The 23,356-nt window shown below is 37.3% G+C and overlaps 1 protein-coding gene across 1 annotated transcript; it reads right to left on the reverse strand.

The window, feature by feature from the left end:
* Positions 1-2,007: 2,007 nt before the first annotated feature.
* On the reverse strand, positions 2,008-19,738 carry LOC105325911 (uncharacterized). The gene is made up of 26 exons (XM_034459695.2): positions 19,567-19,738; positions 19,166-19,423; positions 18,625-18,890; positions 17,516-18,204; positions 16,708-16,836; positions 16,257-16,399; positions 15,775-15,962; positions 15,506-15,577; positions 15,171-15,305; positions 14,884-15,013; positions 14,431-14,673; positions 13,942-14,175; positions 12,851-13,112; positions 12,450-12,606; positions 10,263-12,286; positions 9,932-10,177; positions 9,419-9,635; positions 9,090-9,238; positions 8,657-8,781; positions 8,296-8,412; positions 5,629-5,796; positions 5,221-5,400; positions 4,708-4,928; positions 4,194-4,277; positions 3,794-3,958; positions 2,008-2,656 (listed from the first exon to the last, which is right to left on the reverse strand). The coding sequence occupies exons 1-26, from the start codon at positions 19,633-19,635 to the stop codon at positions 2,440-2,442; spliced, it is 6,888 nt and encodes a 2,295-aa protein (XP_034315586.2). The 5' UTR covers positions 19,636-19,738; the 3' UTR covers positions 2,008-2,439.
* Between the last annotated feature and the right edge of the window lie 3,618 nt (positions 19,739-23,356).

A 23,356-nucleotide genomic window follows, 5' to 3' on the forward strand; every position in this document is an offset into this window, starting at 1 on the left:
CACTCTCCTAACAAATATAATGTAACATTTTTGCATGTAATCAAATATTTTTTGTCATCACGAAGATGAAAGTAAGTGCTTAGTTGAAATGTATATTTGTTATTTTATACTTTCTCTCATAAGAAATCATTAATTTATATGAACAAAATATATAGCAAAAGTCCATTGAAAATTTACCCGTATTTGTATTATCATTTCTGAGTTTATTCAGGCAGATGTGATATTGTGGAAACAAATATAAACTAAAGATCCCGTTAGTGTGAATGTATTGCGCAAGTGCAAGATTGTAAAATCCAAAAAATCCAGGTGATTTCCGGGATTTTTTGAGGAATTTTCGTTGATTATTAATTAGCGAAGCTTAACTGAGAAAAAATAAAAACAAATTGGTAATCTTCAAGTACCAAAGATGTTTAAAATATATAAAACAAAAGACAGTATTCTTCCGATTTCTCGGTATTAAAGACTAAAAATTCGAGTCTATTATTTTAATATAGTAGTATAGAAGTAAATCTATGTACTAATTATATCTGTCTGTATGACTTGCGCCAGATGTGGTTTTTGTCAATAAATTGAATTATTGATTTGAATTATAAATAATCAATGATCTCTTTATTAATAAAGAAAAAAAGTTTTTGTTAGGAATTTTTTGCATAGGCCAAGATTTACGATTTTTTGGTGGCCATCACTAAAATTGGATTGTTAAAAACTTGAAATACAGAAGCTATGCTTGATGCGAGTTATATACAGAAAACACCTTCGGTCTGTTGCAAAACACACATTTCTGATAAAAAAGGCTTTGGGTTTAAAGAGGCCAGAGTATTTAAGTTTGAAGAATCAATAAATATTGACTCTATTATTGTAAGTATATAAGTAAGAAATGAAATTATATTGTTCAATATATTTAAATGAATAACACCTATAATAAGAAAATGTTTCCGGTAATCTGAATGAAGGTGGCTCACTACACCTTGAAATAGTGTCTCAAATGAGCAGAAAATTACTTCATATAATAAGGAAATTCCTTGAAGCATAAGAAGTGCATATACAGTCAAACCTCGTTATCTCGAACCAGATGGGACTGGTTAAAATCTTCGAAATATCCGAGTATTCGAGATATCAAGGGTAAAATACTAAAAGTTTAAGTGTTTGGGACCTAAAAATCACTTCGACATATCCATTGTATTTGAGATATCAGTGTTCGAAATACCGAAGTTCAACTGTATATTGGTCAACAGAGGAGAGATATGCAATTTTGGATTAAAAAAAATGATTTTAAAAAATCTTACTCATTATATCTAAACAAGAGCCCCAGGCCAGACGGATTCAAACTTGTGATCTGCTACTAATCTGATACTTTAACCCCTGAACTAATATGGTGATATTCAATCAAACAGATTGATACAAAAAATTCAACAAAACACTTAGATTGCCATCTTTCGATGTTGTGTGTCTTAAAAAATAAAAGTCTTGATATAATTTTATAGTTTGAAATATTCACAGCAAAGTCACTCCCTTGTGCAATTTAAATTTGGTAACAAATGGATAAATTATAGATGAAAAATGTTTAGATGATGAATCTGAACAGTGTATCTAAATAACTTTGTTAGAACTTTGATGAAAATATCTTGAACAGTTGTTTTTTTTAAATCGAGCACCTTCAAAATTCAGAATGTTGTAATCAAGGTCAAGGAAAGTCAATGTCAGGAAAATATATCGTAATGAAATTGATATATATGTATTCAAAATGTTTTGTAGAGAGCTTGATAGAAATATCTTGGATCATTTTTTTTAAACTGAAGAAAGTACATTGTAAGGAATAGTGAAGTCCTAGGCAAAGTCAAAGTTAGGAAAAAGACGAAACTAATTTTCTGCTATCACCAATTTGTTTTCTTGTATAAAACTTGATAATGATATCTGGAACTGTTCCTTTGAAACTGAGCTACATGCAAAGTACTTGTTAGTATTTATACCACAAAAAAAACCAAAACGAAAGGAAATGAAATGGAATATTGATTTACACACGGTTTATTTCTGTTAAATCAAAATTCCCTGTACAAAGTTTCTCACTAGAAAGTAGATCTTCAGTATGATTCCCTACATGTACAAACACAAGCTAATGTGAGTAATTCACATGTATGGATGTAGATGACGCACAGTAATAAAATAAAATTTTGTATGAAATAAATAATACACATTCCTTAAAACAATGTAAGAATAAAAATTTTAATAAAATCATATTCCTGCTATTTTGCTAGCTTACTAACTGTCATTTTCACACACAATTTGCTTGCATTTTTTGGTAACACCAGCAATAAATTGTTTCTATAATAATCCAAGAGGACTCTGTCCAATGGTTGTCGGACACAACTTGGCTTGATTCTTAAGAACAGAATCCACACAACAGACGGTAGCTACGGATGATTGGTCTGATCTGTCCAATCAGGACGGCTTGAGGAACACCGGAAATCCGTACACCACAGGAGCCGCCCCTATCAGGTGTGGTAGGCGGCAGGCAGCGCGAGCATTGGGGACCACATCCAGAAGCTTTCGTGGTTCTGTGGTGGTGTCATCTGATAACCATGACGACAGCAGGCATGCCAGGAAGCGGTCAATGTCCTTGTCTGTCACATCCCATAGATTGGCCACCATGCATGGACTGTCAAATCATTAATTTATTTATGTTTCAAAAATGCAAATAAAGTTATTTCTGTATCTACAATTTCCATGAAAGGTTTTGAAAGAATACATAGAACAAAATATCTAAGTCTTTAGATGTCATTTTAACAACTGCTTATAAAACGTATATGTTCCCTTCACCCTGATATTGGGTTAGACAATATTTAAAACAGGTACAGTGTATTTCAATACACTTTTTAGCCGGGCTCTGCTGAAAGCAGAGTCCTGGCTATAGGCAGGCCAATCGCCAATGTTACTATAAATAACACAAATAAACAAAAAACCAAACAGCGTCAAGGTAAAGCTTCCGCTATACCAAATAGTTACACAAAGAGCCACGTTTTGTCAAAAGTGTTGGCATTTTGTTTCTTTTTTAAAATTTCGAATGAATTGTCTATCTTTTTTAGTTTTCTTATTAATAACGTGTTTTTAAAACATTACTATGCATTTTGAACACATACAATGCGCATGAATTTCCATGAACTACTTTGCTGCACGATGAAGAAACAGGGATTGAATATATAATGCTTGTTGCAAAATTCAAGGCAGCAACTGTTGAACTTTTTAACTTCTACTAGACAGACTTATTTTTTGTTTATAGCCGCTTACAAAATTTGGTCGCTCTCTGATGCTTTGTCGACATTAAAAGCATGAGAGAGAGAGAGAGAGAGAGACAGAGAGAGAGAGAGAGAGAGAGACAGAGATTTTCAGTCTTTACTACACAATATGCATAAAGACACACCAAAAGAGCCCGGCTTTCAGTACTTCAGTACTTTGATTAACCTTGGATCAGTCATCTACTTTCCAAGCCCAACCCATTTTCCCTTTTTGACCTTTGACCTGTTAACCTGAAAACTGTTAAGGGTCATGCACTTGTCCTTGTAAATCTGTGGGTGGGGTTTGATTGCTGTCAAGCAATAAGCATTACAGATATTTTTCACAACATAGAAAGGTTTACAGACTGATTTAAAGATTTACACATTACCAAAACCTAAGAGCATTTTTTTGGTCAAAAGGACATTAATATGACAGAAACATGAAAAAAATGCATTACAAAATATGTCCATAAACAAATTACATGTAAATATTGAACAAAAAAAGAGGAAGCCCCTCCTACCATCCTGCCATGAAGTAATTGAGCATGAATCCTGTGGCCTCTAGATGACCGGTGGCTTCCAGCTTCCCACTGCTGCACCCCATAAGGATGGTTGCCGCACGGCAGTCCAGACTGGCAAGGTCACTACCACCCAGGTATGCACCGCCGGTACCATGTCCACAGTATCTGTGTCAAAAACAGTTGAACACTATAGAATACACAGAATAGACTACATGACAAAATATTTAAAGGATATAAAACGTTGCAGGCAGTTACAGTTAACACGACCACATTCCTCTCCACTGATACTGATTCAGTATCTTTTACATTTGTTTCTTTATATCAGTCAAGCACAAGGTTCTCAAGATTTCGTCTTTAACCATCATCAAAGCAGTAAGCCTTATATCTGTACAGGACTTACAGGAACAGGTCCTTGTTCTGCAGAGCGCTGGTGTACTCGGACTTGGTCGGTTTACGGTTGATGATCCCCTCCCAGCTCTTCTCTCTGAATAACAAAATATACATTTAGTAGCTGCCTAAAGTGCTCCAGTACAAATTATCATTGTCACAGTGTAATATAATTGTCATATATCAAAAATGTTTGGCCACTAAAAAAATCATCATACATTATAATAAGTACTGTCAGTCATAATCCAATACCATTCTCAAACAGACATAGTCCATTACACATTATCCAAGTACATGTATTTAAAACTACTCAAATTTTTAAATCTCTATTTTGCTTAAGGCCAATCATTTACTTAATTTTTAAGTCTACAAAATAAATGCCATCTGTTTCTGACTCACATCTTTCATTACGGTATATATGCCATACCTTTCTTCACATGGGTCCTTCAAACACCACTTTTATAAGATTCATTAGCATTTTTAATCTAACAAAAACTGAAGCATGTATTGCTTGCGTTGAAGGGTACCTTGAGAACCAGTCCTGGAAGGTTTCCTGGGTGGAGGCCAGGTTACTGTCCGGATTCAGGACGTAGAACACCCTCTGTTTGTCTATACCCGTGTGTAGAATGGAGCTCTTCTGTTTCGTGAGGTAGGAAAGTTGAGCATGGAGGTGGTACAGGGATGGCATGCGAGAGATGCTGGATTGAGTCAGGGATGGCACACACTCCCAGGGTAGATGTTGTACTGCCTTCAAAACAAAGTTTCTACACTACATGTCAGCAGGATACACACTACATGTCAGCAGGATACCTGATGGAGAGCATCTTTTTGTAAAATGATGTGTCCTGTCCTTAATAATTACTCAATAGCTTTTTTTCGCCTTTGTACCTCATGTAGAGTTGAAAAATACACTTATTAAAAATGTTGTGCATGTTTGTCTTCTGCAGCTTTTACACCATATCACATAAAATCATGTATGAGACTTTTTATTTTTGCTGCCTGCAGTCATTGATTTTACATCCCCCATTTCTTGTTCATACCTTGTCCAGAATAAGCAGCACATGGCCCTTGGGACTGGTCAGTGTCAGGTCTTTGGTCACCCTCCTGAATGTTGATACACAGTTGTCTGCCCCTGACCTACTGAGTGTGTTTCCAGTCAATTCACAGATGGCGCTTCTAATATCTTCATCACTCAATGTGTCAGCACACTCCACCAAACGCTGCAAAGACAAAACAACTTCTTTAATGCAGATCCTTACATGGTATCCAAAACAACATAATTAATAAGAATCCAGCCAAAAATTTCATCAGAAGTTTTAAATCTACTGAGAGATATTACATATGGTACAGAAATTCAATAAAAGGAGAGAGTTACTCAACTTGATTGTAAATGTTTAATCAGGTTACATAAATGTCACCTCTACTTCTTGGGGCTTACATACACTTACCTGCACGACATGTAGAGGGAGCCTAGTTCTGGTATCCCGGTACATCTCTTGACACACCCTTTCACTGAAATCATTCAAGGAGGTTGCTGACTCATCCCTCTGAACAGTTCCATGGATCAGACATCGCCAGTGACCAAGCCAATATTTATCCATGTGTTCAAGGACATCCTATGGTAAAAGAGTAGAAATCAAAACTGATTTACCAGTAAATCAGAGTATTAAATGGGTGAAAATTTTTAGGAATATCAAAGTGCAAGTTCTTTGAGCATCTCCAAATCAAGGAAAATATGTCCGTAGAAATTTGGTTATAGTTTTTGCCTATCAAAAATATAGCCTTATCCTGATATGTCAGCCCTATTTTTTCATGTACCTAATCTGTTAGTCCTTCACAAATACACTAGACCTTCTCTGACAAGATGACCCTATTCATTACCCTATACATTACGCCTAGACCTACCATGACATGACAGCTCAACACTAGACCTACCTTGACATGACAGCCCTACACTAGATCTATCCTGGCATTAAGGTCCTCCACTAGACCTACCTTGACATGATGATCCTACACTAGATCTATCCTGGCATACAGGTCCTACACTAGACCTTCCTTGACATGATGATCCTACACTAGACATACCATGACATGACAGCTCAACACTAGACCTACCATGACATGACAGCCCTACACTAGATCTATCCTGGCATTAAGGTCCTACACTTGACCTACCATGACATGATGGCCTTACACTAGACCTACCATGACATGATGGCCTTACACTAGACCTACCATGACATGATGGCCTTACACTAGACCTACCTTGACATGATGGCTCTACACTAGATCTATCCTGGCATTAAGGTCCTACACTTGACCTACCATGACATGATAGCCTTACACTAGACCTATCCTAACATGATGGCCCTACACTAGACCTACCATGACATGATGGCCTTACACTAGACCTATCCTGGCATTAAGGTCCTACACTTGACCTACCATGACATGATGGCTCTACACTAGATCTATCCTGACATGATGGCCCTACACTAGACCTACCATGACATGATGGCCTTACACTAGACCTATCCTGACATGACAGTTATACACTAGACCTACCTTGACATGATGATCCTACACTAGATCTACAATGACATGATGACCCTAAAAATTATATCTAGATCTACCCTACCATGATGGCCCTACACTAGACCTACCCAGACATGATGGCCTTACATTAGACTTACCCTGATATGATTGCCCTACACTAGACCTACCATGACATGATGGCCCTACACTAGACCTACCATGATATGATGGCCCTACACTAGATCTACCCTGACATGATGGCTCTACACTAGATCTATCCTGGCATGATGGCCCTACACTAGATCTATCCTGGCATGATGGCCCTACACTAGACCTACCCAGACATGATGGCCTTACATTAGACTTACCCTGATATGATTGCCCTACACTACACCTACCCTGATATGATTGCCCTACACTACACCTACCCTGATATGATGGCCCTACACTAGATCTACCCTGACATGATGGCTCTACACTAGCTTTTTACCCCTTAATGCCACCTTTTGACGCATAGGCCATATCCTTAACACTCAACCCTGGGCTACCCTTAGACTGTTTTCAAATGAACTGAAAACAGCTGGTGTGTGTTTTTGAATAGACTTATTACAGGTCTTAGCAAATCAAACACATAGAAAATTATATATCAATGGATTTGTAATAAATCAAAATTTTAATATTCATTGAAATTTTTTTTTTTAAGTCACTAATAAAGCAATACAGGTGCTAACAGGTATATGAAAATTAAACTGAGTGTTCTACATTAAAGCTTTATTTCAGCTTATTATAAAGAATAATTTCACAACAGATACTTGATAAACATATTAAAAACTGTATGTATTACAAGTAATTATTTAATAATTTTTATAGAAAGATTCCATTATCATCATGGAATTCGTTTTTTGATAGTAAATAATTAAATGTACCTGTGGCTGACTTTTCAATTCATGTCTATCATTTTCAGACTTATATTTACCTTTTCTTTCAATAAATGGTGTAAGAGAATTTGGTAAATCTAGCATGTTAACTAAATAAGTGTGTTGACTTTTTGAAAAAATACAAATTTACTAGTATATTCGTGTATTTAGGGGTTGCAGGTAATGCACACTTTATGTTCTATTTTCTCTAACTACACAGATTTTTCCACAAAATTTTGCATGAATTTGACATCTGGCTTTCATCTTTCAATCTCACTACCAATAAATCTAGAAAATTCTGCCTCTAAACTTGATTATAAACAAAAAGTGAAAACATGTGCGATGTCCGCATCGAAGTCCGCCATCTTTGTTTATTGTAGTAATGCATCATGCCACCATACACAGGTAAATCACGTGATATCTTTATTTAGAATGAGTGAACAACCATACGTATACATGGCCAGGTGTATACCAGTCAATGTTTATAATAAATAACAGGTGTTGAGGGGTCTAATCAAGAGCTGTATATAGGGTGCGTCAAAAGTCGTCATTAAGGATATGGCCAGGGTCGTCAAAACGCGTCATTAAGGGTTAAAGGATAGAAACCTCTATGGGGAAAAGAGCTAGACCTACCCAGACATGATGGCCCTACACTAGACCTACCCTGAGCCTGTCGTCTAACTTCCAGCGACTCTGCCACCACTCTGTCTTGTCTGTGATCTTGATGCTGTTGTGACTCTCTTCCATGATGTCTGAAAACTCAGACAAAATTTTTCTTCCCTGCACAAAGAACAAACAAGGATTACAAACATCATTGAATCTTACCTGAAAAGAAACACCAATAATCACTAACAAACAGTTGTAAGCCTTTTTTGTTAACCACCTTATTGACTAAGAAATCTTCAGTACAAGTCTACAATGGACAATGTCAAATATTCCTACTCTCCTTCAAAAACCATGGCAACTTTACTTTAAAAGAATCTGGCCATGAACTTGTGTATACCAGAGAACCAAAAGGACTTACGTGGACTGTTTGGAAGGCTGGCAGTCTTACAATTACAGGCTCCTGGTCCCGTCTCATACTGCTCAGGATCATCTGGTCAGGAACTTGTGGATTTGTTACCATGGAAACTTGGCACACTGTCCAATCTAAGATTATTCTCACATCTTTAATTACACATGTAAATGTATTCCTTTTTTAAGAAAGTTAAATGTGGTTTCTTTAACTTAATTCAATGTGCAGCTAATCTCTTGCCAATAAAATAGTTACAATCAAGTTTAAGCATAGAGGAGGTGCATTTTTCATCTATTCCAATACAATTTAATCTTCATGACTCAGTGCATTTTTTTATTGTAAAAGCGAGGGAAACATTTACTGGAATTTCTGCTTTGAATAATAAGGCCTTTAATATAAAACTGACTTTTTAAGCAACAGAATTCAGAGTCTAGAGACATACCTTCTGGCAGGTGCTTTATGATATTTTGCAGATCTTGAGGAGTTTTGTTAAACATCAGATTCTTATATATTGTGTTTTTAATTTCCCTTTCTTGGGCCCCAACTTGTTCCTCTTTTTCTGATTGACAGCTCATTTCCTTCTTGGACTTCCTGTCACAGAAACAAACCAGAATCAACAATGTGAGCCATGCCACGGGTCTCATGTACTTGTCTTCAAGTTTACAGCTGGTGTTTGTAATATTGTTTATTTTGAAAGAAAGTACATCACAAGCAGTGCCATGCCTACTTAAAGTTGAAATATTTGCAATGATTGACTGCTGGAGATAGTACCTGATTTTCCTGCTACAGTTGACCAGAGACTGGTGCCTGAATGTGACCACCATTCCCTCCGTCAGGTAGTAGGCGGCCTTCAGGGGACACAACTCCAGGTACTGGAGGGCCAGTAGGTTACAGATGGAGCTATACAGCCCGGTGGTCGGCAGATGGCGCGCTTGTTCAAACGCCACCTCCAACATAGATGTCAAATCTTCTTCCTTTTGGGAATCAGCTGAAATCAAAGAGTATACAATGAAAACAAAAGGCCAATGGGTTACATCACTTTACTAACTATTTCAAACCTATAGTCTCTCCCTTGTTATCAATTCCATCCCTTTTTGATGATTTTTCAATTAGCTTTAATACACATACTGGTACCTATCAAAGAAGTACAACTGAATCAATATAAAGGAAGGTTTCTTAAAGTTTGGTTAAAATTGATTCAGTAATTCCTGAGAAGTCAAAATTGTCAAACTTTGTAATATAATGATACTGGTAATCAGAAGAGCAACTGTTCAGACCACTCACCTCTTAGTGAATCTTTATTGAGTCTACGTGGAGGGGCTGCCCTTCTCATTCTGTCCATCGTAATCTGCATGTTAGCCTGAGTGGTGGATCTTGGAATTTCGGTGGTGTCTGTTCCACCTGCGGGTCCTGTAGACTCCTCTCCTTTAACCTGATTGGACAATTTAGTCACCTTCCGTCCAGGACGTCCTCTTCCTGACTTCTTGTCATTGCCACCGCGCGGAATCTCAATAGAATCATCAAGGTCAACTACAAAATCACCACCATGTTAGAGATACTGGTAAATAATTATCAACAGTCAACAAAGAACTTAATATCATTCCTAAGAATTTACCTTCCTGGACCAGTAAATTCTCTCTCTCATACCAGTCATCGTCCTCTAGTTTGGGATTAGAAATCTGAATACTGAGAGCATTGTACTGGTTCTCCTCCAGTAAACTGGTCTCCTCCTCCTTGATGATGACATATTCTACATCCACCATGCTGACAGCATCCCTTCCGCCCTTCCATGCACTTCTTGCCTTCTCAGCAGGCTGCCTCTTGCTGTTATTTCTTCTGGTAGTCGGCTTCCTAACTCCCTTTGTCTCCTCCTTACTTTGCAAGTCTTTCTCATCAAAATCATAAACACATGTTTTATCTTTTGTTTTAGCACTTTTCTGATTGACAGAGGAGGCATTTGGTTTTTCTGTGACCTTCCGCCTTCCCCTGCTCTTCACTGGTTCACCACTAGAGGCTTTGGCTGGTTCCTGATTAACCGCAGCCTTCCCCCTTCTTGTAACACTTTTCTTTGTCGTCTGATTTTCCTTGTTTTCCTGAGTGCCACTGTCCTGTTTCACGGCTTTCTTACTTTCCGTATGAGTGCCAGAAAATTTGGCTTTGTTCACATACTTTGGTATACGGGATACAGAGCTAGCTTTTCCTGTGGACGGTGTAGAGTTAGCTGAGGAGCTCTCCTGATGACCAGGAGTTACTGATGACAAGCGGCTGATACTCACTGGAAGCTTCGAGCAGACCTCATCATCACTGGAGTCAGAACTAAACATCAACACCTTTTTACTGCTCACACTGTAGGGAGTTTTCAGAACAAATTCTGGTTTTTCTGTCACTGGGGTTTGAGTTAGTTCTTCTGTTAAACTTCCATCATTACATCTACCTTCCCTGCATACACTGGATTTTTCTTTCTTGGCTGTTTTTGCAGAAAATGAGGTAATGGAGTTAGCCTGAATCGAATTGACCAATTTTGAGGATGTGGATTTGGCAGACTTAACCCGTGTGTTCTCTTTTCTTCCTCTCCCAGCAGGCCTCTTACTTTTCTCTGATGTCTCCAGTGATTCCTCTGGTGCCTCTGTACCAGCAGTACTACTCCTAGAAGATACTTCTGAGACATCCCCTGAGATATCCCCTGTAGCTGGCCTCTTTTGAGTTGTTCCCTTTCGTCTGTTTGTTCTGGTCCCTGTTTTTGACTGGTTCACACTCTGGTCTATCATCTCATTGATATCCAGCTTGCTGAGGTCCTCCACAAGCTCATGACAATCCTCCATTGTGATTGGCTGATCATTACAGTCCTTCATTTTACTTGAAATCTCAGGAAGAATGTTCTCTGGTTTTATGGAAGTTTCTAATGAGGTCACCTCATCTAAGTCATCCATTTCTTCCTCAGTGAATCTTTTACTTGACAGACTTCTCATGAGACACATTTGAGCCTTGAAGACAGTGAATTTATTTTGAATTAAATTAGCCACCAAGTCACTGACATATTTGGACTGGAAGAACTTCTGTGCTGTTTCTATCACAATAGCACATTTTTCTGTTTTCCCCAGAAGTAAACTAGTCTCTGCTATTAAAGACAAGCACTCAACATATACGTCCTTCAGCTCACTGTTGTCCTGGAAACAACAGAAAGGCAAGTCCCTGCCAAGTTTACTGGTGCTAGGTTCCTGAAGAATATATCTCTCACAAATACAATTTATCCTATCTAGTTTTTCAAATGTAAGATTTTGCTGGATGTAGATTTCAAATTTTGCTGTAACTAGGGCATAAGACAGAACAGCCAGTTTGACAGTGTTGTCCTGACAAACGTCACAGGTCGAGTTGTCAGTGAGGTGCTGCCAACAGGGCGGATAAGGACTCTGGGAGCTCTCCACGCTGTCTTCCTCCTTCTCTACATCGTCATCAAACCCAAAGCTTCCTGCAGTTTTGCTTTTTCTGGACTTGGAGCTCCTGTTGGTTGCATTCTCTCTAGCAGTATCCTGACTGCCGTTGAAGACCTGACATGTTTTGGTGAGACTAGAAATGGCTGCTGTCGAGTTCTCAGACAGGATGTGGATGATGGAGAATTCATTCATAAACATGGAAGCCCTGAAATAAAATGGAAATTAATTCTCCAAAATTATAAGCATATTCTTCTCTCTATAGAAAAATCGTTATTTATTAATTCATGAGATATATAAGAAGATTTTCTAATGCTGAAGGCTTTCTTTAACTGATAATCTTTTGAAGGTGTATAAGACTTGAGGCATACCAGTTTGGCAGCCCCATGAAGTGAGCAGTGGTCCAACCCTCCTTGATGTGGAACTTGGCAGACCGAGTGTCACCGACCAGTCGCTCGAGTTGTCCCAGGTGATAGAGGGACAGCAGGTACTCCTGGATAATGTCATACTTCTCTGTGGTGTTTAATCCTGTAAACAACAAGAACAGCATTCACTGAAAACAAATTCTGCATCAACAGCAAAGGATTATAATGCAACTGTTAGTGATGCCTTATGATTGCAGCAGCAGGGGCTTACCTGAGCCAGATTCCTTGTTAAAACTGACCAAATATTTTTAAGATAAACATATGCTTTCGCACATTTGCATACACAAGAAAACTAAGTAGAGATTCAACATCTTTTTAAAACTGACCACTTCTTGTAGAACTTGTACCTTTGTTGTCAACAGCCCAGTGTTCCTTCCCCAACAGGAAGTACACCACACTGACATGGTTCCTGTACGCCTCAATGGCATGGTCCAGGCTGTAGTCTTCTGACCTCTGACCTCCTTCTGGGTCACGCTCCATCGGCAGGGACAGGAACAGGGACCAGCACCGCTTGACCGTTCCGTTGGCCAGACACACCGTCTTACTCTGACTGGGCTGCTGACCTATCGTGTCGTTAACCTGGGTCAGGAGCTGAAGGCCTTTCTCTACCTGTAAAACACACCAATTAGGACAAAATATTTCTACAACAATATGCCTCATGAAAAAGGTCCTGCATGTAGATCAAAACTGATCATGCAACAAACCATTTATCTGAAGTTTAAAAATCATTATAGAAGGCAAAGACTATGCATAGAGACATTGCAATGCATTGTAAACATGTACAGGTACACACCATAGTTTCCACATTTAGTGCCCCTTGCAATATAAAGGCCCTTTGTGTCTATGTACAATTGCCCAATAATAAGCCCCTGCTTTATTACTTACAAAGAACTTATTGGAATACCCATCTAAAAATTGTGGTTCTGTATAAGACTTGCTGAATACTGTATACAATGAAATATTCGCCCCTGTTTTATTTTCACCCCTTTTGCCCTCGTTGTCAGTGGACAAATTAAAGACTGGGCAAATTCCAATGTTTAAAACTACAGTAAAACTTATTTATCTCGAACTAGATGGAGATGTTTGAAAACTTTGAGATATCCGAGTATTCAAGTTACGAGAGTAAAATACTTAAAAAATTAGTAGGTTGGATTTACAAATCACTTAAACGTATCCATTGTATTCGAGATATTAGTGTTCGAGATATCAACAGTTCAACTGTATCTCTCTTTTAACACAACTTTGTTTGGGCTAATTCAAGATGGGGCAAAACCATTTCCAAGTCTAGAAGGGCGAAAATTACATGGGGCAAAAATAACCTTATAAACAGTAGTTCAATATAAAGGATAGTGAAACTTACAGATAACTTAAATGTTTTTTTAAATAATAAATAAATGTTTTTTGGAGGTTTTTTTTTGAGATACAGGTGTACATATACCTGTTTTGTGTGTAGGTAATGCATGACACTGGACATGACTGTCTGTAGGTAGCCGTCGTCAAGCCCCGTCTGTTGGTCAGGAATGGCAGGGAGGAGTTGTCCGGCCTGATGGTGCATCCCATGGGTCCCGTAGATGTGAGAGAGGCGACACTTGATGATGTTATTTATAGCCTCATCTCCTAACTGACTGCACACATCCAGAGCTAGGAACAATGCCCTCTGCTCCCAGTCAACCTGTTACAGAAACATTAATCTATTGTTACCATTGTACAAGTACTATCAAACAAGTAAACAAACCATTGATGAATTTCTAACCCTTCTCCCCCCCCCCCCCCCCCCCACCCCCAATAAAAAACAAACAAACTTCAAACAAAATCATGAGTTCACATTAGACTTTGTGCTGGTAAAGAATTACAGGGTTTATTTCTAATTCATAACATAAGCACAAATCTCAGGATTTTCTTCCTGATCTGTCCTTAGAGAATGTACCTTTCCAGCGAGTCGTAGAATGGAAGAACACAGCATGACGGATCGAAGACTGCTCTCCGTGTGTTCCCTGTTGGGGACATTTTCCCACAATTCCAGAGCCTGGTCCAGACGTCTAATGATCTCCATCTCCATGGAGAAGGTACACATCTCCTCAAACACCAGGGCCCCGCTGGGCTGGGGCTCCTCTCCAGAGTCAGGATTGCTCTCCTCACCTTTACTCAACACCTGGGAGCTAGATATCAGCTGGAGGGACAGAAACAAACACATTACTTGATTACAGATTACTGTTATTCAAATAAGTTAAAGAACTTTAATAACCGGACAACTATAAGTCAATGTTAAGTGTTGTGTTTTGACATATAAAGAGCGTTGTTTTTTTGTAAAGAAAGAATTCTTTGCCTGTTAAAAGCTATGCACTTCAATACCTGAAGTCTATGATGGCAAGTATCTTACCTTTTTACAGAACCGTTCATGCTGTACAATGTAGATCCACAGGTGTACATCGGCCAGGACCAGCATCTCCTTCCCACCAGATGACCCCCTCAAAGCCCGCTCAGCCTCCCCTAAACACTCCTCCACACAACTGTCAAAACAGCAAGAAGGTTAAAGATCAAAATAATATGCATGTGGTATGTACACGGTCTCATGAAAAACAATTCTCTACCTCCTTATGGTACATGTCATGTACAAAGTACGCCACTAATGAACTAGAAGCTTGGAACTGGCCAGTCTCTGTTTACCTGTCTTGATTTTCAGTGAAGTGTCCCCAGTAAAGTTTGGCCATCTCCAGCAGACTTGTGGCCTTCTGTACAGGGAGTGTTGCCACTTCTTGTAGTCTTTTCAAGAGAGACAACTCTGCCTTTGGATACCTTTTCCTTTAAAGTAAAGGTGTAGTGCTACATCTATACAGTTAAATAAATGATTCTTGGTTTACGGTTTCTATCATAAAAATATTACAGGAACACATTTTTGGAATATTTATTTTTGTCACAAAAAGTAAGTGCAAATATTAATGTTTGTTTAATTTTATGTAGGCATATGCATGTAAATATTTGAATGTAGTGTTTCTTAATACCTTAAAGCTGTGAAATATTTAAGCTCCATCATCAGGCTGTCATAGACATTTTTAAGATTTTCTGCAAAATACCTAAAGAGAAAAAATAATAATCTTTAGTTTCACCTTTAAACCCAGAACAATAATAATCTTTTTTCATTCACATTATCACACATATCCCAATTACAAACAAAGGCATTACATTGTTCATTTCAATACAAATCTTCTCATTTTCTCATTGTTGTCTGGTACATAACAGCAGTCCTACTTTTCATCTACAATTGTCTTACCTATCAGTTATCTCTAAATTTCCCGTGCGGAGTTGCTCCCTCTTGATTCGACACCACACCTCCAGGGCGGCGGATACATATGAGGGTTGTAACTGTACACCCCTCGTCAGTGTACACAGCACAGCATCGATATCACCAAGCTTCCACTGCAAATCTGCCAACATCTCATAGATACCCAGCAGGTTTACCTACCAATTGAAAACTGCGATGCAGGCACTTTACATTCACCTCTTTGTATTATTTATAACAGGTCAGATATGAATTTATATTCAATAATAGCTTTAATCAGTACATGTGGGAAATTAAACCACACTGATCATCTATAAATCACTTTTGGTGTAAAAATGTCAATTTTCAACTTTATATCTACATGTATCTTCCTCTGTCAATAACATAGATTTGTACAACTGAAAATTAACACAAAATAAAAACAAAGAAATACATCTAGACTGGTTACTGTTTTCCCCTTATAGGACTACTACCTCTTTGATGCGCTCTTCTTTGAGGTCCTGATCGGACTCCGCCCACTTGGTCAGCTGATCACATTCCACGCTGTAGTAGAACAGGTCAAGCTCCTGGTGACCTAGACTACATGACACTTTGGCAAACTTGGACATCAGGTAGCCTGGAAAAATACAACGAATAAATATCAGAGCTCTAGCAGAGAGAGGTGTATGCAAACAATAGACCCCAAAAACCCCACAAAACACATGTACCGGTACCAGTTATATCCAGTATTCAGAGTTTGATTTTCTAAGGCAATATCACCTATGGTATCCTTTTTTACAATTCTTAAAAGAGAAGTCTTCACACAATACTTGACTTCACTTAATTTTAACAGTGTGTTTTTACATATATGTGGTTAAAAAAAGTTCAGTCTTTCCCACTGTGATCTACAGAAGGGACCTCATCTTCCAAAGTAAGCCATCTTACCACACTGCCTCCTCTCCCTCAAAATAAAGTCGGCCGGTGGAGGGGCGTGTCCTGTCTGTTCAATCTGCTGGGTGTAAGCCTTGGCCAGGGGCTGAATGGTCTCCAAGATATGAGTCACTTTGTCTGGGGCTGCAATGGACAATATATACTGTAGATTCCGTATTTTTCGCGAATACTTAATTCTGCAATTCAAATGTTTGCATCAAATTGCGGGAATATAAAACCGCGATCAGCAATTTTTTATCATAGTTTTATTTAATTTACATCTGTCAGAAAAATAAAAGCGGGATTTTAAAATCAGCGAGATATGCCTCTCGCACTTTTACGCAGATATTAATTCCTCACGTCTGAATAGGAAAATTACACTATATATATCTTTAGATTCATGGTGACAGCAACACTTACAACAAGGCAAATATAGAGAAAGCAGAACAGGAGATTGCTGAGTCTTAGTCAAAATACATGTACACACAAAAAAGAAATAATTACAACAATATAATCCACTGGTTGATTGAAAAGATAGTAGACAAAATCTGTATTAACTTGTACATATAAGTTTTCACTTTACAATATCCTATTGATAACCAGGTAAACAAATGAGGAGAATCCTCCTCTACAAACAGAAATGTACACAAAGTACATACAAGATATAAATATTCTAAAAATTTTAGACAAGTTGAAAATCTCAGCTATATCAATCTCAATAAAACCTGGTATGAATTATAGCACAAACAACACATCCCAAGTTATTTGTAAACATATTTTCTTTCAACAAATAAAGGTGTAGGATGCTTTACACATGTATTACCTTTGATGATGTTCACCAATGAGACACCAAGCTCAAGTTCCATCCTGAGGATAATAATAAGTTTGGTACTGATCATTACTGCCAGCTTTTCATTTTTATCCTTTGAGTCTTCTTCGTACTGCAACTTATTGTCGTCTCGGCTTGTGATCAGAAATCGAGTAACCTTCTGCGTGTAGTCCAATACCTCCTCCCACAAAGTTACCTTCTCTGGTGGGATCATCGTCTGTTGTTTAAGTATCACTAGGAGACATTCACATATCAACAAATACCAGCCTGTGTTCAAACTGCACACACTGTCCTCCAACACTGCTACAATATTTCCTGAAAGACTCTGGATATCACTGCAATTTGTCTTCAAATTTTTGGACTTTGTGCTACACATCGTCACATGCAAACAGTCATAGAGATTCTTCATTGCGTGACTTAAACTGACACTTTCAAATGTGGATAGAAAGCTTTCTCTGATTTGGTGCACTGCTGCCAGGATAGAATGAAGTTGATAGTTGACAATGAGTTGGTGTAGGTACTGGAACAGAGACAAGGAACTACACACATCCCTCTCCGTCAGCTCACAGTAGTCTGACCCAAGAGCCTTAACCTGCTGAGCAATTTCCATCACTAAGGACACAGACAGGTGGTCACTTGTCAGGACTGTCTTTGAGTTTTTCTGTATCGTTGATTTATCATATCTGTAACACATTAAAAACATTCAATATCCTTTCATTCTCTTTAGAAATAACAGAATGCTTCTTCTCTAGTTACTTAAGTAATTAAGAATATTTTCTCTTCTTTTTTTTTGGGGGGGGGGGGGGGGGGGGAGTGAAACATGTGCAAAATCAGCAACTTAAAAATTCCAAATTACAGATATACAGAAATATTTCTGCCCTCACTGATGGGGGCAAATTTATATTGAATAATTTTGAAAACTGCAAGTTACTTCTCTAGTATTAAGACATATCTAAAATGGGGCAATCTTTTTTACAATCTAGATAGGACGAAAATAACCTTGTGTACATTAAATGCAATAAATAGTTGGTATCTTCTTCCATGTACAAACCTATTGCCTGTATACATTGAATCCAACAAACAGTTTGTATCTAATTCTTTACCGATCTACTGCCAGCAGAAACTTGTCCACTGTTTGTCCCACTGCCGTTCGCCGGAGCAACAGCATCTTGATGGCCATGTATCTCAGCTGAAACACAACATCAGGTTGCTGTGTTGCTTTATCCTGTTCTAACTTGATAGCAACATTCCAAAGCTTGCTGTAAATGTTGGTGATAATGGAAGCTGTGGCACCTGTTGAGTGATCAGGTAAGGGAAGCAACTCATTGTACAGATATTGACAGGTCTTGAAGACCTCTGGCCCACAATCCTAAATAAAAGAAAATATGGATGAAATTATACCCGATATCTACACAATGAAATCTACAACAAATTTTCTGAATTAACTTAATGTTAGGGGCATTCACAGTGAAATTAAATGCCAGATGATATTTTACCATATTGTTTAACTCTTCAGTTCCAAAAAAATTACAACGCCATTTATCAATCATAACTTGTGAATTTTGCAATACTATCATTGATTGATTTACTTCAGAGATGTGAATATTAACACCAACCTGGGTGCTTTTTTTATGTTATATTTACCTTTATGTCCGATAACTTAGCTACAATGTGATATAGTACTTTTGGCACTGTCAAAGGCTCTGGTAACTTTAATATATTGTGATGCTTGACATAAAAAGTGTAACATAGATGGATGGCAGCGAGTAACGTTGATCTGTGCGGACCACTGGAAGAAATGTGAACCACAGAAGCCTGTAAAACTTGCACAGTTGTAAGAGTGAGGCGTGAAAGCTGCTCGGTGGAACAGTTTGAAGTCTTCTCTGCAGGCGAGAGATATTCCTGAAAAATTATGAAATATACAAAATAAAAGCTAGATAATTTTGAATTCTTAAAAATAAAATAAAATAGAACAAAGAGCAATATCAAGTATACACCGTCATATTCTAATGTTGCTTTTATGGTGTTCTAAATTTTGTAAATACCAATATAAAGCGGTCGATGTTCTCAAATTTCCCGGCATTGAGATCTCCAAGAATTAACTTTTCTGTCATTTTGTCTGTATATATATGAACATATTTAAAATATAAACAGTAAAAAATCCAAAAAATACTCTAGATTGATGTGTACCCGCTATTTACATTTTTTAAATATGGCGGCTTCCGATAAAACTAATCTACAAAATAACACCGAACAATTTCCCGGAATAATCAGAAATTTTTAAAAGTGGGATTTCATTACGCTCGTTTGATTTGTTAAAATAGGCAAATAGGGTCAACTTATGTTTGATTATATTATAGAATTAAATTAACTAAAGAGTGTAGTACAAGTTTTAAAAAATCGTCATTCCATTAAACATTGGTCCATTTCTACATTATTTGGCCTACATGTATGCGGACAAACACTTATTCACAGTAATATGAAATATACAAGAAAAAAACCCACTAAAACTTCTATTCAAACCAATTTTATATTGTAAAGAAATAAAGTACATGTATGTTTACTTCAAAACACACTTTTTTTTTGGGGGGGGGGGGGGTATTTAAAAGGATTACTAATCTATAGTATTCAGTGAAAAAAAAAGCAACTGTGCAAGTGCAATCAGTTTTAGAGACATATATCACATAAAGTTAGTTTGCAATGATGGTAAATATACGTTCCTGGTGCTATGATGATCGAATATACAAGCATCCCTCGAAGCTCCCGGAAGTTCATGGATACTAGAGATTGTAGAATCTTCAAAGTTAGAATTTTTAAAAATAATTCTTCTCGTGATTAACCTTAATACTAATAAAACTACAATTTTTTAAATGTTTGTAGATTTAAGACCTGCAGAAATCCCATCAAAATCCTTTGCCTTGCAGAAATATTTTATAAAACCATTTCCATTTTTTGTCCATAGGAATGACTGTAAATTAATCAAAAATCAAGATCAATGAGACGGTGTAAATGGAATTTTAAAAAAGATAACTTTGCCAGATTGTATTATAAAAAAACACGAAAGAGTAGTTGAAAATATTAGCTAGTATAACCAATTACTCAAAGGGGAATTGAGTGGTCACATTTGAACCCAAGAAGAGCGTAACCAAAAGGGGGTTTTCTTCACACTACACATGTACAGTTGAAATCAGACTTATGTAATAAAATCCCACGAGTTTCCAAAAAAAAAATAATATTACTAAGACACACAAGTTGTTCTTTTTCTTTACCAGAAGGAGTATGATTTAACTTTAATTTGACAATTTTAGGGGGGAAGTCCCCCCTCCCCTTAATACGCCACTGTTGTTTGTGCAGAACTGTAACAATGGTTGCTGTAATTCAGTATACATGTAAAATCCTTTTCTTTCTGTTTTCATAGCTTTTAATTAAGGTCTTCCGTTTCCAACGGAAGACCTTATAGTTTTCGTACGATTTCTTCTTCTTCTTATTTTTTTCCACAAATTTTGTGCACGCGATTTCTCGAAAACTATTCGACCGATTTCAATCATTTTTTCACAGAAGATGAGACTTGATGTAAACTTCATACATTTTTGAGATTTTTTCTGTCGTCACTTCCGGTACCGATTTATCGGCCATTTTGCACATTTTCACGACCTATTTTGTGCAGAGCTGATCTCAGAAACTATCAGAGATATGACTATGAAATTTTCAGGATAGGTAGTCTATAGTTTGAAGTTGTGCACTTTTATGTTGTTTTACGCCAGTGGCGCCATTTCTTGGAGCTCGCCTGGGCTCGAAAATTGAGTACGAATTTTCATTCAAAATTTTCATACGTTTTCATCTGTATCTTTTTATCAGTTGGTAGTTTGTTAAGACATATATAACAAAAGTGGTAGATAATTAAACGTTCTTTCCAACAAAATCAAGAAAAAGGGGCTGGCCCCTTAAATTAGGGGCCAAGACACTCGTAAACTCTATTACAAATAACTAAAAAACGATCAAAATTTTGTAATGCAAGATAGAAGCAAAGTTGTTGATTGTAGCAATATTTATCAGGTAAAATCATTTTCACACCCATTTATGACGTAATTAAGGATTTTAAGGGACCAAAGTACTTAAAATTTGATGCAATATATCTTGAGAAGGAGACATATTTTGTTAGGCAATGTAGAAAAGAAAATGTTTGCATTGATGATTCTAATCGATTCCACTAATCAAAACTCTAAAGTCTGTCCCCATTAAGGATCTAGAGGGCTGGCCCCTAAAATATTCAATCATTTGTATCTCAAAATGAACAACAATTTTAGATGGGTGTAAGAACAAAAAATGTTAGTATTCGTGAGACCTTTCGATTGAACTCAAGAAAAAGGGACTGGCCCCTTAAATGAGGGGCCAAGACACTCGTAAACTGTATTACAGGTAACTTGAAAACAATCAAGATTTCAAATATCTTTGGTACCTAGCCTTTTTACAAAATTGATACCAGCGAGATTTTAGTCACTGTAAGTGATTGAGACACAAACTTTTATAAATGATAGACAATCGATTGAAGATATATTTAACGGGTTTTCTTTTGTCAACCGTCACTTCCGGTACTCAACAGAAGAGTTCAAACAATTTATTTTTTTCACAAGTTTAACTGATTATCTTTGGTGTTTCATCTTCCATGATTAACAATGGTGTACACTAAACAAATGTATAAAAAAAAACCTAGCTTTTATTTTCATAAACCTCTTTTGTTCGTCCGTTTTCGGTCTCGAGACAAAAAACCTAGATTCACCAAGATCGCAGATTTGGCAGAGAGTATCGGTATTGAATCGTATCATATGAAAACAAAATCGGGCGGAAGACCTAATCGTTACTCGTAACGAGATCTAGTTGTGATTCTAATGTTTGTACCACCCTCCAACTTGGTAAAATATAAAAAGGAACAAGTCCCCAATATAATTTTTGGTATGACATACTTGCACGATAAGTTGTTTTTAGTTAATTATAGCTAGTTCACGTTTTTTGTGTGCAAAGAACTGCAAAAATTTTGTATATTTTTTCTAAGTCTTATCAGTACTGCCGACTTCGCTGTGCAGAATACTGCTTCTTTGGAAGGGGGGGGGGGCTGTTATTATTTATTACATTGAGAAACAGTTGTTAAAATTTTCCTTGACCTTACAACGACAGTCTTACTATTTAGATTTATTACATTTAGAAACAGTTGTTAAAATTTTGAATTGACATTACCACGACACTTTTATTACATATAACAAGTAAATGACACGCACCGAAACTGCATGTGTACACACATGGCATAGTTCTGTTTCCATGTTCCCATGCACAGCCCGAGTCAAGGCAAGTATCGATCTCTCAAGAGTGAAAAAGCTTGGCTAGGCCACATTACATAAGTGATAAAATTATGTTTGTTTGTTGTTTTTTTTTTTGGGGGGGGGGGTAGAAAAAGTCAAGCTTTATTCATATTTTTTGGACGCCGAATGCTGGGATTCAATTATCATAACTCATCGACTTCTATAAGATATGTGTTTTAAATTATTATTTTATACATGTATAATTGGATTTAGATCCCCGAAATTCACGAGTAACCGGATGAGAGGGGGCAGATCCCCTGTCTATAAAAAAAAAATACATGAAAACATTTTCGCTCCCTCATCTAAACGTAAAATTTAGTGTCGACCTCTGCAAGGCTTCTTTCAAATAAAGCGATAAAAATATCGAACCCACTTAATTATTTGCCACCACCTCCATTTGGGGGGGGGGGGGGGTCCGAAGCACATTTTCGGTAATTTTACTATGCAAATTTAAGAAATTTAATTTTTTTCCAGTAGG

The sequence above is a fragment of the Magallana gigas genome, chromosome 5 (assembly GCF_963853765.1).
Source record: "Magallana gigas chromosome 5, xbMagGiga1.1, whole genome shotgun sequence".
Classification (NCBI taxonomy): domain Eukaryota; kingdom Metazoa; phylum Mollusca; class Bivalvia; order Ostreida; family Ostreidae; genus Magallana; species Magallana gigas.